This window comes from Ostrinia furnacalis, unplaced genomic scaffold (genome assembly GCF_004193835.3).
Source record: "Ostrinia furnacalis isolate ACB-3 unplaced genomic scaffold, ASM419383v2 OfSCF7554, whole genome shotgun sequence".
In the NCBI taxonomy this organism is placed as follows: domain Eukaryota; kingdom Metazoa; phylum Arthropoda; class Insecta; order Lepidoptera; family Crambidae; genus Ostrinia; species Ostrinia furnacalis.
The window spans coordinates 441,437-459,957 of NW_021137793.1; the positions used below are offsets into that span (position 1 = coordinate 441,437).

Genomic DNA, 18,521 nt, shown 5'->3' on the forward strand with positions numbered 1-18,521 from the left:
AATCCCGTAAATAGGTATAAAGTTGTTTATTTTTATTCGTAACATTATCATTGTGACTGATTCGGCACTATACATTTAAATAGATAGGTTTATTCTTGAAACTGTTTTTCCAGATTTCGAAGAGACAGATGGTGGAGTGGAATCGGTAGAAGATCGCTAGCGGCATGGATACGTGGGTGATGATCGTCCACGCCCAAGGTCCGTAGAAGTCAAGGTGTGCTGGCCTGAACTCTGCTCGATTCTGAAAACGAGATATAAAGTTAGTTCGTTCGTTCGTTTCAGCTGAAAGACGTCCACTGCTGGACAAAGACCTCCCCCAAGGATTTCCACAAAGACCGGTTAGGCGCCGCTCGCATAAAAAGTGATTTAAAAATTTTCTTTTCACGAACCTTGAGTTATAATATGAGTTTTTTTACTCAAAGTACACTTATTTTTACATACGGACCTTTCAAGGTATACGTAAATATTTGAAAATGTTAGCTCTTGATTAAATGGCTGTATGTAGAATGTATTTAATTCTAGAGTCAATTTAATTAGCTTTAGCAGTTTATTGGCCCGGGCAGTGGGCAGCCACAAAAACATTTGCTCGCTCCGGGCTGCAGGCAATAGGTTCGGCTGCGACCACTAAACCGGTCGGTCGTGGTCGTGCATACAGTTGCAAAAGTGGTCATTAGAATAATGCAATATTGGCTTAGTTAACACCAGAATAAATCTGTAGGCAATTCAGTCGTAGTAACTTTGGGATTTAATTTCTATGAAGACTAAATAAATAATAATGTAGAAAGATGTATTCTCTTGAATAACCATACGTGTAATAAATGGTTTAGTCTGATTGAACTTTTTTTTAGAAAATTGTAACTATTAACAACAGTTACTTCGAATTTTGTCTTATTTATGGATGTAACATTTAAATAATTAAATAGAATCGTAATTTTTCCCCTTACATTTTGATACAAACATGTTTAAATTTTAATGCTTATTACCTTCTCAAGAGTGTTGATGGTCCACATGGCCATGTTGGCGACGAGCAAGAATGTGACCAGCTGGCGGCCCGGCTTCTCCCGCCGCTGCTCGGAGGAGCTGCAGCGGCGCCACCACGCGTCGATGATGAACAGAGACTGCAGGATTGTCTGGAAACACATATTTATGAGTATACAGGGAGATTTTGTAATCAGTGTCCAAAAGCTCTATAGAAATTTTTTATTATTTTTAATGGTGGTATTTTTAGCAATTATTGAAAATCTAATTCGCGGGTGCCCGTATCTTAATTTTTAAAAAGGGCTTATTTTCGCGCACCATTGTGTCTATTAAGCTTTGAAGTTAACTGTGTAGGTATACGTATTTTTCTATGAACGAAGCAAATTATCCACGTGTCCCAATTTTTGAAACCGCGCGCAGCGGGTAAAAATAATTAAATATGATGATAAAAAAGTTTTTTTTACATAAATCCATTATGTTACTGATTCTGAGTTTGACTGGAAAGTTCGGTTTCCGTTCGGCAAAACTGAAATTAGAACAGACAATGACAGTGGCATGAAAGTTGGTCACCTCGCTCGTTCGATTCAGCCAAATGTCGTCTACTGCTGGACGGTCACTTTCTTTTATAATTCTAAAATTTGTATAAAATTGGTCATCATCATTTCAGCCACAAGACGTCCACTGCTAAGCAAAGGCCTCCTCCAATAATTTCCACATCGCCTGGTTGGTAGCGACCTGCATCCAGCGCCTTCCTTTATGAAGTCATCGGTCCACCTTGTAAAAATTACATTTCTTATTTCTAACAAAGACGTTTGCGTCTTTGTTAGAAATGTTTATACTGAAAAATGAGATTGTTCTTACCTGAATAAAAGATAAGAACTCAGCGAAAAATCCAGTAAGGCCGCCGCTGTTACTCTTGCGCAGCGTGTGGTGGCTGCCGATGAGGCTGAACATGCAGTATACGAACATGCCCGTCTGCGCCAGGATCAGCAGCGACGTGTCCAAGCCCAACACGGCTGGAACCAAACCACCATTTTAAAAACTTACAGAAAACAAGTGAAAGTCGGCACGATCGTCAATTGTTTTACTTTTTACGAACTTCTAACGCGCATTTGTTTTATTCTCATAAGATTATGGACCTTACCGCTGGAATTAAACCACTATTTAAAAAACTTATTTATAGAAAACAAGTGAAAAGAGTTGTCGGTACGAACTACGATCGTCAGTTGATTTATTTTTTATGAACTTCTAACGGGCATTTGTTTTATTCTCATAAGATTATGGACCTCTTTCACTACACGCTGGTAGCCCTTGAAGTGCCAGCGAATAGAGAAAATAAAAATCCACCAATCATGCAGCATTTGGACCTCCCGTCTACGTATTGCCATCTGGCGGATTTTTCAATCGCGAAAACCCTCATTGTTACCGCGGTCTTATGAGACCACATATGGTTCCCAACATCGACAACAAACATTGTTATTACAGGTCTCAGATAAAGAGCTGGTAGATAAAGTAACCGGTAACTATTCGAAGACCCATTAGAAGCCAGATATATCTGAAACTCTACAACAAGGAAACTGTAAAACTTGCCCTAAGACTTGAAAAAAGCAACATACTAAACCAGATCAACAAAAATGTTTTGTAACTTCTATTTTGTCTTTGGAAATACCTTTTATGTACAATAAATATTGCTTTTATATACATTACCTTGTGCTTTTCTTTTGTATGGCAAAACCCTCATTTGTTTTAAGGCCACTAGTACTGTTAGTATTGTGATCGAATACAATATCAATTCACAAATATTAACTTCAAATATGGCGTCCTGAAAAAATATCACAGTTAGTTAACTAAATGTCTTAAAATATTTGTTTGCCAAGTAATTAAATAAGTATTTGTGTACAGGTGACGGCACATAAAGCTACAAACAAAAACATTTTCTGTTTGTAAAATTAGGGCGAATTTGCAAAATATGTACCTATATGTGTAGTCTGATGTGCTGTCGTCTGATACACGAGGCTTTTTTGACAAATATTAGAGTGCATATAAAATCTTACATTAATCGTAGCTGGGCTACTGGCGAGGACGAAGAACATGATAAGGGATATGATAGTCAGCACGATGATGAGGATTCCACCGAAAAGGCCACGGTGAGCGTGGGAGCAGTCCACTGAAAAGTGGTGCAGCGCCGCGCGGCTGCCCTGCGGCGTGCCTACCCCTAGCATGCCCGCTGAAAAAATAATTATCATCATCATCATGTCATTTAGTTTTTACTACAGAAGAATGATCCTTTGTAATATACAGGATATCCCAAAAAGTAGTGTCAAGCCGAAGCCCAGAGGTAGCCCTAGTGATGCTCTACCTCCGGCTTGACACTACTTTTTAGGACATCCTGTATACCAGAGGCAAATGGAGGATTTGAAAAAACAATAACAATAATACCTATTTTGTGTTATGGGTTTGTATAAAATTGACGTAGTTACTCGCGTCTTGTTATTCACAAAATATAGTCCTTAGCCAAAATTTAAACATTGCGAGATGTAGATCTAATGTCATGTAAAAGAACAACCTGAGTTCTGATGAGAATAAAGATTATTTAAAACAAATACGCTGGGGTACGAGACTTTCGCAGTGAAGTGTGTGTAGATAAGTCCAATTAAAGGTAAGTAATTAGGTATAATTGGACCACTAATATTTACAATTTACTGTGAAAATAATATTACTGACTCTATTATTTCGCCTATCATCGCTATGATAGAATTATGTAGCTTATCCCTCTACCCATAAATCACAGTAGTTGCGATTACTGTCATAACAGATTCATAACTTTAATAGTAATATACTTATTACGCTTCAGTTCTCGGTCGTGTTGGTTATTAAAATATAGGACGCGGGATTGGAACACTCCACAAAAAAAACTGGTAATATTTTCCAAGAACGTTGTACGTTTATTTTGTATTTTCAAGCCGTAATCTCGACAAATACCTAATTAAAGGCCTGATAAAATAATATCGGGAAATAAGTGTAAAAGTTGCCAAATTAAGACCTTCTTACCAAACTGTTGAAGTATTTTCTCCGGGGTAACGGAGTTATTTCGTGACTTGTTTTTAACATAATTGAATTTCTTTTCAAAGTCCTCCGGGGTGCATTTGACCTACAAATTAAAGAAGTGTGATGATAAGGCTTCTTTGATCTATATTAACGGTATATTGCGACGTTCCTTAAAAAGAAAATATTATCACTTTTTAGAGCTTGAGTTGACTAGCAACATTAAAAAATATAATAACAATCGTACCTCTTTCCACATCTCGTAAAGTATGACAGCGCAGATCAGCGAGTATTCAATAGTACATGGAAAAAGGAAGGGAGACGCGTTTTGTAGCAGGGTTCCCATCATGTTGGACCTTCTGCATGACTCGGTAATATTTCCATGTGTGTTATTATGTGTAGACATGATCGAATGTTCTAGATGGTGAATTTCGTGTTTCGTCTCTTCAACTAGCACGTACAACCATTCGCAGAGGTTTGTTGCGATCATGTGCATGAAGCCGAACCTCTGTATGAGCTTGTAGGCGCCGGTCTCGATGTCTTTATTAGTGAGGAATATGAACTGCATTTGTGCCAGGGTGAGGGCCATACGCAGCGCGGGCGTGGCCGCCGACATTACCGACCGGCAGTTGTCAGTCATTTCAAAGTACTCCCCGAACTCTAATCCACTGTGAACCATAGAGCCGATTCCAAAAGCTGTGAAACAAGTTTACGAGTAACATTAGAGATGAAATAGCATTCGGATTATGGCCTGAAATCTGTCAGTGACTCACCAATAGCTCCAAGCCTGAGGTAGAAACTGCCGTATCTAGCAATAGTTTCTTTTGGTTTAGGTTTTTCATTAGGAGTAGTTTTACCATTTTTATCCTCTTTTTCAGGGTCATCTGAAAATAGTCTATAATAATATAATGTGGCTTTTTTCTCTAACTCTAATGATTTCATTTATTTTGTAATTAGTCTACCTATGCATGTGTGAGTGTGGGGACAGAGGAAATTTTCCGGTACATTTATACGAATGGCTGAAAACGTTAGTGGAATGAAAACTAAAGAAGGCAATATTCTTCGCGTTTGTAATTATGCAAACAAGATGTGATTTTAATGTCGCATTTTGTTAGGCAAATGTGGCTAATCACCCAAAGTGTGTATACTTTTTATTGTCTTAGCTCTACCAAATTAGATAAATATTTTACCGTATGTATGAATAATCATGCTGACGGCCTTCTGTCTCATAATATTTGCATACTGGAATATAACGAATAAAACGGATACCAAGTACAGGTATAAATAGAAACCCTGAAAAGAAGTAAATTATTGTAAATTACTTAACATAATTTTTAGAATTTATATACTTATTAAATGATTCTTTTTGATAATTATTTTCATACCTGATAATAAGCTTCTGGGACTCCATTTGCGATGACTTCAGTCACGGGGAAGGCTAATCCTAATACCACTATTAGTTTGGCGTACAAAGCCGATAGCGCTTTGCTTAAAGCCTCACTGTAACAAGCAACAATAACATACTTATAAATAAAACTCATAGAATTAAAATGAGCAGGGAAATATCGCTACAAAACCCTATGAAATATCTGTATCGTCGGAAAGCGATATCGGATGTTCCCTGCCAACTTGCTCTGTTTCGAATTTAACTAGATAACTCGAATGCGGCCTCGCGATATGGCAGCGACATAAACATTTTCACATTTTAATTACGTTCATCGGAGGCGTATGTTGAATGCTCCGCGCGGCATTGTCAACCTGTCTCTCTATTAACAAATAAAGGGTGTGCTTTTGAATGGTGTTGACGCGTAGTAGGCGCCGCATTGTGCCCGCTATAATGCGGACGGCATGACGTTATCCGACTGAATATTATTTACCTCTAAATAGGCCTCTGCTCCCGTATTCAGCACTAAGTGCCCGACCATCTCATTGATGTTCTGTTTAAGTGAATTCGGTTTGTAAGGGGATTGCCGACGAAGATATGTTATAGAGATTTTAGATCTGATGGAAATGATAACAAAGTCTTTAACATGAAATAATGTTGACCTAATTGGTATATGTCAATCGATTAGAGTGCTTTTTTACCCAAGTTCTATGGTACATTTATTATGTTTTTAAAATAAATATTAGTTTCATGATATTTTAACCCAACATCGACAACTGGTTATATGGAAGTCATTGGGGGAAATGAGGAGATCCGTAGGAGAACCAAAGTAACCGACATAGCTCGCAGAATTGCTAAAATCAAGTGGCAGTGGGCGGGGCACAAAGCTCGTAGAGACGATGGCCGTTGGGGCAGGAAAGTTCTCGAGTGGCAACCACGGGCTGGAAGACGTAGCGTGGGCAGGCCTCCTACTAGGTGGACCGACGATCTGGTAAAGGTCGCGGGAAGAGCCTGGATGCGGGCAGCGCAGGACCGTTCATTGTGGAAAACCTTGGGGGAGGCCTTTGTCCAGCAGTGGACGTCATTTGGCTGAAACAACAACAACAACAACATTGGGGGAGGCCTATTTTTCAGCAGTGGACGTCCTACTATGGCTGAAATGATTATGATGATTATATTTTTACCCAACCCATGTTTTCATGTTAAAAATGATCAATTTTCGAGTAGGAGTCACTTGTAGTTGTTATAAGGGCTTTTGTAATTGTTTTAATTTGGGTTAGCAAAATAGAGGGCAAAAGCCTGCGGTCGCGGTGGCCCTGACACAAGATGTCCGGTGTCGGCGTCGCGAGCAGCTGGCACCTACTTTTGATTTATGTGGCAGTGCGACAAGTCGCCATCACAGTTTTGTAAAAAGGATTACGAGGTGACACTGACGGGTAGTGTTTTAACAATTTTATTTTAACGTCATTGTTACAAAAGATATTGATATCGGTATTATCAACAGATATTATGTTTTTTTTTCAACAGCAAACGATCGTAAATTCAATGTACGAGTATAATGTTGGTTTTTTTTTTCATTTATGTGTTCTGCACCTCTGCATCTGTGGAGAGATTTTTAAAACGAATATGTACGCCTCCGTGATCATGGCGCTTGCAATAGTGCGGAAATATCGGAGACTCGAAATTAAGGTACATGGTAGCAATTTAACTGACCAAGGTTACGCCAAATGCCAATATACTTTAGGACCTTTTGTAAATAAGACTGATACGTTCGGGAGATGACGATTATACGAGATTGAAATGCACATAAGAGTCTCATTGATCTCAATATCAACACTATTCCACGTAGCAATCAAAGGTATGGCTGTGTAATCTGGTACTCACTGCCCCAATATGTCGGCGGCTGAAGGCGGTTGCTCGTGAATGGTGGAGGCGACGGAGGCGCGCGAGTGCGGCGCCAGCTCTGAGAGGAACCGGCGCTGAGTCGCCGCACATAGCGCCAGCGCTTGCGATGGCCGGCGAAACGCTGCGATTATGGCCGATGGTCGCCTGTTGAAAATACAAACCTAAGTTATCCATGATTGATGAAGAATTTATAAACTTCTGCTTCCTCGAAAATCGAAATTTCTGATTCCAACAATTTTACTAATTCTAGTCGTCGTCATCATCATCAGTAAAGGACTCAGAGAGTATTAAACTTGATTGCAGATAATACACAATTATTATTATAATTATGAAAATCCGAGTATAACTGTAACTTACAGAAAAACATAAATTCTCAACCAAAATAAAAATATTGGTAGAATTTTACTAACTTAATTTTGAAATTAGAACTCTACAAAAATCAAAACAAAAGATAAACCAGAGTGAGCCGCCGCACAGTGTTTTATTTTGGCCGGAGTCCTGCCAGCAGGACTTAAAGTACTTCCGGTAGGACGCAAAATTAAAAGATCACAGTTTCGTAAGTATACATTGTACAAATTTCAAATTTACACGAAAAAATAGAGTGTTTCTCTCTCTTTCACCCAATAGTGCCCAAGATCGAAAAACGCGACTAACCGTTAGTCGGAACCCGATGGCGCACGAGTATACACGGGGGCAGCGCGTTCGCGCTCGCGCGACACATTTTGACGCGCCGGGCGTGGAGCCGGCAACATTTTGGCGATAATATTATAATGAATGTGAAGTATTCCAGCCTAATCAAACATTTATAATTTATTTCTTGTTTTTGTTTTTAATTTGTAGTGTATTTGTAAGTGATAGGTGTAATTTCTAATACAAAGTGACGTACCAAAGTAATTAATTTAGAGTTCCTTATTATAGTTCCTATTAGTTAAGTTGAAAGAAGATAAACAAGTTTATAATATATTTAGATAAGTAAAATACTGGTTAAACAAAATGATTCTACGACATGACTTTTTATTTAATAAACACTAACCAAGTGTTTACTACTTCTGGTGAGGATGAGTTCAAATTTGAAGGTCACCGTACTGCTGGAAGGACCAGCAAGCAAACACGTACAAATTGCGTACTGCGGGCAGGACTTGCGATAATCTTCTGGCAGGACGTTTAGAACAAAAGACCAGTCCTTCCAGAAGAGCTTCCAGCAGGACAAAGCACCGGGCGATCTATCATTAATTCAATCGTTAGATATTACTATTATGTATAAAATTGATGAAGAAACTAGTAGTTGTATTTGTTTAGTTTCGAAGAAATATTCGATTTTGTGATTTTATAAAAAAAAACAGTTTTAGAAGCATATTTTCTAAAAAAATTACATTAAGTCAGAATTTTGTAAATAAATTTACCTATCACTATAACGTCTACCTTTATGCAAAAATAAATGGTTATTGCTGCAGTAATTTAGGAATTATTTAATAATTTATAATTTTCAGAAAACATTTTTTTCTCCGTTACACTAGAAAATTGGCAGCTATATTTACTTTATATTGATGCATGGTATAATTATCTATAATACCTGAAAATATTACTTGCCTATCCCGTGGGAGTTCGAAGATATTTTAATTTCTATGAGTTTATAAAATTTATATGTAAATAGGGTTGTCATCTGAATATTTTTTAGTTTTTTAAATGCCGTCCGTAACAATACGGTTTTAATGCCTTTGTTAGATAACTATTGAAATTCATTGCTTTTACCATTATTAATTTGTCTGGTCGAGTTTGATAATTATAGAGTTGGCCCTGTGGCGGCTTATTGGAAATCCTATCGTTTTCGAAACATCGATATATATGTTGCAGTCAAAACTCATAATCGATCAAAACCACTTTTGACTGCAAATTTCAGTTAATAGTGGTTTTGACCGATGGCCTTAGTCAATATTACTTTTGACAAATTTTTCTAGTCGTATCATCGAACTTCCACGGGATAGGCAAGTAATATTTTCAGGTATTAAAGATAATTATATCATGCATCAATATAAAGTAAATATAGCTGCCAATTTTCTAGTGTAACGGAGAAAAAAATGTTTTCTGAAAATCATAAATCTATACTTATAATAAATCTGTAGAGAGGTCAATTCTGTACATTAAATATATTTTCAAAATAACTATCAGGGGGTGATTAGTGATCGATACTGATACCAAAAATGCAATCAGTTAAATTTTTGTCTGTCTGTCTATCTGTCTGTCTGTCTGTCTGTCTGTCTGTCTGTATGTTCCTTATAGAAACAAAAACTACTCGACGGATTTTAACGAAACTTGGTACAATTATTCTTCATACTCCTGGGCAGGTTATAGGATACTTAGGAATTCCCACGGGAATGGGAATTAGCGGGAAAATCGTTTTGTATGAAAAATCTGAACCGCTTAAGTTAGACGCTTGAAATTCGGCATGTAGGTACCTTAGTAAACTTAAAGCTTAGTTACAACATGATATTGCAAAATTCCCACGGGAACGGGAGTTAGCGGGAAAAAACATTTGTATGAAAAATCTAAACCGCTTAAGTTAGACGCTTGAAATTTGGCATGCAGGTACCTTAGTAAACTTGAAGCTTAGTTACAACAGGATATTGCAAAATTCCCACGGGAACGGGAGTTAGCGGAAAAAAACATTTGTATGAAAAAATCTAAACCGCGTAAGATAGATGAAGGGGGTAAAACAGGATCCACGCGTACGAAGTCGCGGGCGGCCGCTAGTTATTAAATAATTCCTAAATTACTGCAGTAATAACCATTTATTTCTGCATAAAGGTAGACGTTATAGTGATAGGTAAATTTATTTAACAAAATTCTGCCTTAATGTAATTTTTTTAGAAAATATGCTTCTAAAACTGTTTTTTTTATAAAATCACAATATCGAATATTTCTTCGAAACTAAGCAAATACAACTACTAGTTCCTTCATCAATTTTATACATAATAGTAATATCTAACGATTGAATTAATAAAACAGGGATGTCCGCTTCTAAGGGAAAATAAAAGACTGTGCGCCGTACTTTAATAACTTTTTTTTATAAATGGCCAGTAATAAAAAAAAGGTTTTAATTATTGTCATTTGGAACGAGACTACTTTTTTGTTGTGCATGTCAAGTCTATCAGCCAGTAGGTATCATAAGATTCGTTCGGATAAAAATGATGAACCGAAACTTTTTTTAAAAACTGCCGTGTTACCTGGTGTTGAGGTTGGCAGCGAGCTTGGCCTCCATGTCAGAGGACATCCTGCGGCTGCTGGGCTGTGAATGGGCGTGCTGCACCAGCGGGTCTGTTGGCGTGCCCAGCATGGCCCGGGTCCGCTCCCGGAGCATCTGTACGTCTGAGTATGACGATTCATCACTGTTAAAGAAAACAACGTTATATAGAACCTTGAGATAAGACAGATTTTTATAAGAAATATACAACGAAACTAACTTTGTCCGTCTGACTGTTACCTTTTCACGCCTACGCCCACGAATTTTGATATAAAAATAGACTTGACCTTGGAGAAAGAGTACCTTTAGACAGTACCTACATATTTGAATTAATTAGTGCCCCATAAAAAGTTGTTTTAAAATAGGGAAATTAATTCAAATATAGCTATGTATTATACACAAATCACAATGATTTATTGTAATAGACGGAAATCTACACGGTTGAAGCTGTGGACAAAAGCTTGAATGAGAGAGTTTTTTCAAAACTTGACAAATCAAAGGAATGTTCGCCGATATTGGGTGTCAATATACCAGGCGGGAACTAAATCTGGCGTAAGTATCTACACAAAGCAGTCTATCAAACATCATAAATATTTTCGAAGCTGCCTCCGCGCCAAAATCCCTCTTTGTGTATGCGCGTCATACTGCCATGCGCCATGGTGCCACACAGCATGCTCTGATTTTGAATTTTCTAGAAAAACTTGGGAAAATAGGTGCCTATGTAAATGATTTGTATTTGATAAAACATACAACTAACTGTATGAACGCCATGCCAGTGCCTGTACAGTTACAGAAGAGTACAAAACATTTTATTATTGAGTTGAGGTCATTAAGCGAACTGTTGTTGGACTGTTGTTGGCTAGATAAAATATTTGTGATGCTCAGTCTGCAGTTTTCTCATATTTTTCCGGGAAGAATGATGATGGAAAAAGGTTAGAAGTTTAACAGATTTTCTTCCTAACATTTTCATTCACGACTAAAGTTATTTACGAGTAGGTTAAAGGCTATTTTTGCTATAAAAAGTAGTCAGTAAAAAGTTAATCTAAATGTCCATGATGCAAATAAAAATGCGGCAGCTACGGATACCCATTTCTGTAAACTAAACAAACGCTTGAAGGAATAGCGCATACTGTAGTATCAATATTTAAAGAAATGTCTGTACCGGCGTCGCATTGAACTATTTGGACTACATGGCTTTGAGCAAAATCTCCAAAATGTGCATACTTTTCCAGGAAACGTCTTCCTAAGCTTTCTATGCACACGAACCTATCATGAATAACAAAATATAACAATATTCCCACTACGGTGGAAGTGTCTGCTAGTATTTTATATGAACACTATGTGCTGATTCTTTTCTGATATTCAGGTCTCTAAAAGACTATACATAATACATAATATGCTTAAGTCTCGCAGAGTACAAAGAATGTACTTATTCTCTAGTGCATTAACTAAATTACAATAATCGATAAAATTAATCCGAAAGAAAGTAACATCATAAAATAATAAGCGGGAGTGATTCCGTATTAAGATAAGATAAAGCTGAACTAACGGTTACAATGGAGAAAAATTCAAAAGAAACTTTAATTAAATGGTTAGAATCCACAGTGCGCTTTGTTTATGACGACTGCCGACCGTCTGCCGAGCGACGTTATTCATTTCCTATGCTTTCAAAAAAATAGCTTCATTTATAACCAGCATCTGATTTTACAGCGGTAAAACCATTGATTTTAGCGGTGGAAATATCAGCGCAACAAAGATTATTCTATTTGAAATATGTCTATTGGTTTGTGGAACTATGTCGGTATGAAAGCTGTTGTTTAAAAACATGTTTAAGATATTGGATAATTGGAAACGGATTTTTACTACTTATTTTCTCATCATTTTTTACTGATAGCCGCAAAATAAGCTGTAGATCCTTGCTACACAGGAGTTGCAGCAGTGAGAACGAGAGGTGGGAAATAATAGTCTTTTTGATAGCCGGAAAATGTGTAGTAACATTCCTAATCACTATTAAAATTAGAGATGCACTCAGGCTTTTGAGTGAGTGTTAGTATTATGTCAGTGCTGAAGCACAAAATTAGCATGTTACTTTTTTGTAAAAAAATAATGATAAAAATACCTGTCATTGTCGTTATCATTTTCTTCGTGCACGGTGTCCATATCGGTGACGGTGACGCTCGGGCGCGGGTCGGCCGACTCGCTCAGCGGACGCTTGGCCGGACTCATCTGAACAGAATAATTCCAACATTATCTCCACAGCTTAACAGCCGCACGTGTCTTTTCAATTCTCAATCGGTTTTCGGCAGACAAAGAATGGTTCGTGTTGTCAACTAGAAAACTGCGTCAGAGTGACCTCATTTGGTTATGATGCTAGCTTACTAAAGATAGCGCGTGCCCTTTACATGCCTTTAATTAATACTGTGTCAGTAAATTTAAGGGTTCTCATTTGTCTGTATAATATGGACGTCCAGGAAAACTCAAGCCGATGCAATATTTAGAAAACATGATTAATTTTCACTGTACACACCTGTCTATTTCTAAATGTTTGCTAGATGTTTTTCTGGAATATTTTTTCATTGCTCTAATCTCCGACACGACACTGGGGCGCTGAACGCAAGTAATTGAATTGACACGGTACATTCAAATTGCTTCCAGTAAAAGTTCTTTTCTTATTTTTCCATTTTCGCGTCGTGGAGGCACATTTGGTCACGAGACATGCGTGCGGCAGGGCGAGCCGCGCCAAATGATAAGTTTTTGTTTACATGAGGTGTCGGCGTCTTCATGAAGTTCTGTTACGTAGGCACCTTAATCCCCTTAATGTCTGCGATCATTCCGATAGGATTATACCACTAGAGAGCTGTTCGGCGCTGTCAGAGAGCTGATTACGCCTGACAAATATGTGTTGAGCATTGTATGAACTATGAAATGTAGCGACAACGTTATTATTGTAAGTTGATGTTATGGATTATTATTTTATGATTAATATTTTTAAACGAATATATTGAGAGAAAGCGAATGAAAGTTATATTTTAAAACATACAGAATTTTTTTGTTTAATGAAACTACCTACTAATATGTGGTTTTTAATACATCCCTTTTCTACTAATTACTAGATGCTGATGTGTAATCAATGTTTTTAGCAATTTAATTTTTTTTTATTGATTTTTAATTTGAATTTTAAAACGACTGTATTTTATTATAATTAAAATGTACTTACCTATAATCCAGCCAGTAAACGAAGAATAAAGTTTATATTTTAAATTTATTTTAATGTAGTATCAGAACGAGTAAGATTAAAGAGTAGGTAAGTTTGTTTGTCTTGCGTCCGCCGGGCGGTCCGCTCTAAGGTTGTTAGGTTGTTGAATAAGTTTCTGAATTAAGAGAACTGAAAGTTTTCTCATCTCGAGATTACAGCAAAGTGTTTACCGTTTGGCTGTAGGATGCGGCCGCGACGCCGCCGTAGTCATGTCTCGCGACACTCGGCTCGATATCGGCTAATTTATTTTTTAATTGCTTTTTGTCGCTACAAACAATTACTGTGGATGAGATTTGTCTCTATTTTTAGCACTTTCAGTTCAAGCCACGATTGACGTCGTAAGTTTCATACTTTGTCATGTAAATTAATTTTATTGCTACACTTAAACACAATTTGTTTTTAACTAAGACAATAGCATAGTCGTGCATATTTTGTTTTGAAAAATAACCATAGTTTTACTAATTATGTATTAAGATCGAAATTCTTTATTTTGTTAATGACACTGTAAGGCTAAATGGCAAGGGATGTAGGTACTCGTATTCAAAACCTTCAAGAAGTGCTTAAAAATATACAGACAAGAGTATCGATGTCAGCACATCCTTAGCGATAACATTCTTGGTATTTTCATAAAATATTTGCGTGAATGTATCGCACCTGATGCCACGATTTGCTGCACTCTAAACTTTCTGTGATTTACGCAAACAAAAAGCCGTTCGCAAATACTGAGGTGGCAACTTTTGACTGCGCCTTACCTGGCCTTAAAAGGTTGTCTAAGAAGGACTTACTTATGAATTGTTCTTGTTGTATTATAGAAAGAAAGGCTTCCCAATGATAACTCATTGTAGATCAATCTTATTGGGACATTTGGTTTTACATAATAAAAGTTTATTAGCCTACTACTATAGGTAACGCAAAAACAGACGTTATGTTGAACTGAAAAAGTATAATTAGGTATGTACTATGTATACTTTTTAAACAATTTAATATTACCTATTCTCTTATTTAACATTTCACAATAAATACTTTGCTTACAATTTAAGTCTAAAGAATTTAAGTTTGAATTTGAATTGCACTGAGACGCCTCTTGGTCTATCGATTATGCGTTCATTAAACACGACACCTACTATGTGCAAGTCTTGCATATCTCTACATGTGGTGTATCACTTTTACATTTAACATGTTTTATATTGTAGGCACTAGAGCGATATAGAGTCATGTAGGTAGCACTCTGCTCGTTAGCGCCCAGCGTCGTGATCTGTCTCAATTTGCATCTGTTACGCGCACAAACAATCTAATAAATGCTTACACATTGGTATTCATAAAACTGCGCATAAAGTCAATTTACATTTTCAGAGCGAATGATAGCATTTACTTGAATTGTTTGATCTTGCAACATTTCTATTGATTGCCTCGTAATACATCTTCTGTATAGGAAAGTCGCAATCGACTAGAGCTGCGGTATTTTTTGTTTTAGAACAGGTAACGCAGCACATCATCGGAAACTAGTAGCTGATTATAATTTCAATATAAAAAGACATTAAAAAGTACGTTTCTGAATGAAAAACAAATAGAATCACATTAATTTGTAGATTTCAGTACCAGAGATTAGCTCTACTTACAAAACTCTACTAAGAAACAATAGGTACATTTTTATTTGTAAAACGAATTTTTAGAGAAAATTCAATCAACCAAAACAACTATAAATTATAAAGTGCGAGTATCAACAAGAGGATATGCACTGAAGTATCTGTGCGCGCATTATATCGGCATATGTTTGATAAAGGTCTTAGTTCGATAACAGAATCTTAAAAAGCAGCACAAAGCACATAGAAACCGTCCCAGTTTCCATGAAAGTCTTAAGTTAGTACTACTTATATACGAGTAAGTACGTACTCCTTGTAAATACTAGGAAAATATGAGATGTATTTTTACTGTTACAAAAAAAAAACGCAAATAAATGTTTCTGGAAGAGCACTTTTCAAATGGCCCTATCGCTAGATAGCGATCTCTTCCAGACAACCCAGGGAGATTAAGAACTCTACACTAAGTAAGGATACTTATACTTAGGAAAGTATGCTCTAAAAAAATGTTCAAGTTATAATGATAAAGAAAATCCCATCAAAAACAATACTTGTCAAAAAAACCAAGTCTCGCAACTCAGTTGTTCTACGGTAAAAAGTTGTGAGATCCATGTAATACCAAGTCCAGGCCAGGAAATCTTTAACGTTTTACATAAATTATTGACTTGGCCATCGCACTAAATAATTTAATTTACACGTGTTTTCATGCGATGGCCAAGTCAATATTTTATGTAAAACGTTAAAGATTTCCTGGCCTGGACTTGGTATTACATGGATCTCACAACTTTTTACCGTAGAACAACTGAGTTGCGAGACTTGGTTTTTTTGACAAGTATTGTTTTTGATGGGATCTCATTTCTTTTTGTATTTTGTAGACAGCAGTTATGTATCTAGAAAACTGGACCGAAATTGAAAAATTTTACTCGACTTGGCGGTTGCACTACCGTGCCCCCAAATATTTTAGTTTTTCCTTGATTCATACACCAAACACTACTTATATTCCAAATTTGAAGCTTCTAGGTCTGCTAGAAGTGCCTTAGAGTTTTGATGATCGGTGAGTCAGTCAGTGAGTCAGTCAGTGAGTCAGTGAGTGACAAAATTAAGTAACTTTGACCCGTTATAATTCTTAAACTACTGGTTCAAATTGAATGAAATTTTAAATATACCGTGTCTTTACAATTCCTGCATAGCTAATGAAAATTCAGCCTTCTAGTTTTATCCACAACGAAGTTACAGGCGGTCGAAAATGGCCTGAATTGCTTCGAGAAAAGGATGGTACGGCCGTGCCGCTTTTTTGCTCGACCGTGCCCCCAGATAAACCGAACAAATAGGTACACACCTACATTTCGATAACTTAATTGCAGTATTATTTTAAGGTTTAGATATTATGCATAATTATGTTTTGTCGTAAAGACAAAAAAAAACATGTGAAATACTTAACTCAAAATGAAAATGTCACTTACTTTGATTCCTTTCTTGTGCGAGCACTGTAAAATATTTTCTCAAGTCCACTCAGGTGGTCACCATCGTGTCTCCCCGGCACTGATTTTTGGCGTTCGCACCTCGGATCTGTCAGACCACTCGATAATTATGCCTCCAATTTATTCCGCACGACTCCATCACACACGAATCGTGACGTATTTCACGAAAATCAGGAAATAGCTGTAAAACATAGGTAATATAGAGATTTATAAAACACAGTTAAGTGATAGCACTTCGTGTATAAGCTCCAGGCGACGAATAAAGTTATAAAAGTAACTGCACTCTATGAATTTGCAGCCACCATTATCTGTGGCTTTTTGCGGTTCAAAGGAACGTATCGTTTCTCGTTGATCAATTTTATTTCCTCTGCACTTTGTGGAATTTCCTTCATATTAAGTGAAAATTAAAGAAGCTCTTAGGCAGGTAACTAAGCAAAACCCACGCTAATAACTAGCATCCTCTGCGAAGTGCCCAAGCGTCCTGTGTTCAGTTATTAGTTTACGATGCGCCGGGACATACATGTGGAAAACTGCATTATTATTTAATTTCCTGCCGCTGCATGTCAAGTTAACTGGTGAAGCGTGTAAAAAGAACGATTTCCACATGCCATTTTTATGCGATTCAATTTTTGCGTGACAGACGACGTAGTGGTCATCGACGTTGATACGTTGTTTTATTATCGGAAGTAAAATGGAAATGAAATTAAAACGTCTAGATACGTCATGATCTAGAATAAATTTTGTAAGGTAATATCAATAGGTACCTAGTGCCTACTAATATTCTTTAAGTGCAACCTTACAAATAAAAAGTAGTGGAAGTATTTTCATAAGTAGATATTGGCCGGAAGACTATGCGTTAAGTTTAGACAAATAGTTCATCTGTTTTGTTATTAGTGAGTTATAAACATACCTACCTAGTTATAGCCCAGATATGGTTCCAAACATACCTACTTTAACTAATTAAAAAACATTTTTTAAAAGTTATTTACTCCTGAAACTAGTGATAGCAGAAATGGCCTGAAACCCCACCGGTCAAAGAGTCGCAAAGCTGCCGGTTTTTCCGGCGCTCAAAGAGCTTTGCTGTCGACCACAGTGTTTGTGGCGCCAGCGACCTGATTGAAACTCGGCCTGCGCCCCCTTTTGACGGACCTGCACGCTGCACCTTTGTGATTTACATGCACTCGCCTACACGAAGACTCTAATGTAATTGCTACACGAAATAACCTACCAACATAGGCACTAATAATACAAATATTAAAACCTTTCCATATTAAAAATTATCTTATCCTGTGTAGCGCTAGGATAAGCGTTTATCACGCCATTTTATCGATTTTACGCGATAAGCCCATACATTTATCGTATAAAATCATCGATAACATTTTATCACGGAGCGCATCCTATTTGGCTGGAATCTTGTCCATTGGCCGGAAACACAACTACCTAATGTATGATGGCCACTTTATTATATGTAATCATTTCTCCATTGTTTGTCACAGGTCAGAGAGATAAAAGATCAAACCTCTTCTAGGCTCGACAATTACATAAAAAAAGATGAAATAATGCCAGACACCAAACGCCAGTTTCATAAGCTGATGCCAACTGAATCCAGGGATAAAATCTGAAATCACACACAGAAAAAAAATATTATTAT

General features: G+C 37.0%; 1 protein-coding gene across 2 annotated transcripts; it reads right to left on the reverse strand.

The window, feature by feature from the left end:
• Window positions 1-30: 30 nt before the first annotated feature.
• Window positions 31-16,948, reverse strand: LOC114365097 (proton channel OtopLc). 2 transcript variants are annotated; one of them, XM_028321567.1, is made up of 14 exons: window positions 16,853-16,948; window positions 12,673-12,779; window positions 10,537-10,698; window positions 7,292-7,456; window positions 5,409-5,523; window positions 5,214-5,316; window positions 4,797-4,907; window positions 4,271-4,719; window positions 4,030-4,129; window positions 3,033-3,205; window positions 2,686-2,800; window positions 1,840-1,994; window positions 984-1,130; window positions 31-241 (listed from the first exon to the last, which is right to left on the reverse strand). In XM_028321567.1, the coding sequence occupies exons 2-14, from the start codon at window positions 12,777-12,779 to the stop codon at window positions 68-70; spliced, it is 2,076 nt and encodes a 691-aa protein (XP_028177368.1). In that variant the 5' UTR covers window positions 16,853-16,948; the 3' UTR covers window positions 31-67. The 2 variants fall into 2 exon arrangements, with proteins under 2 accessions (XP_028177368.1, XP_028177369.1); XM_028321568.1 differs by lacking the exon at window positions 16,853-16,948 and adding an exon at window positions 13,081-13,289.
• Between the last annotated feature and the right edge of the window lie 1,573 nt (window positions 16,949-18,521).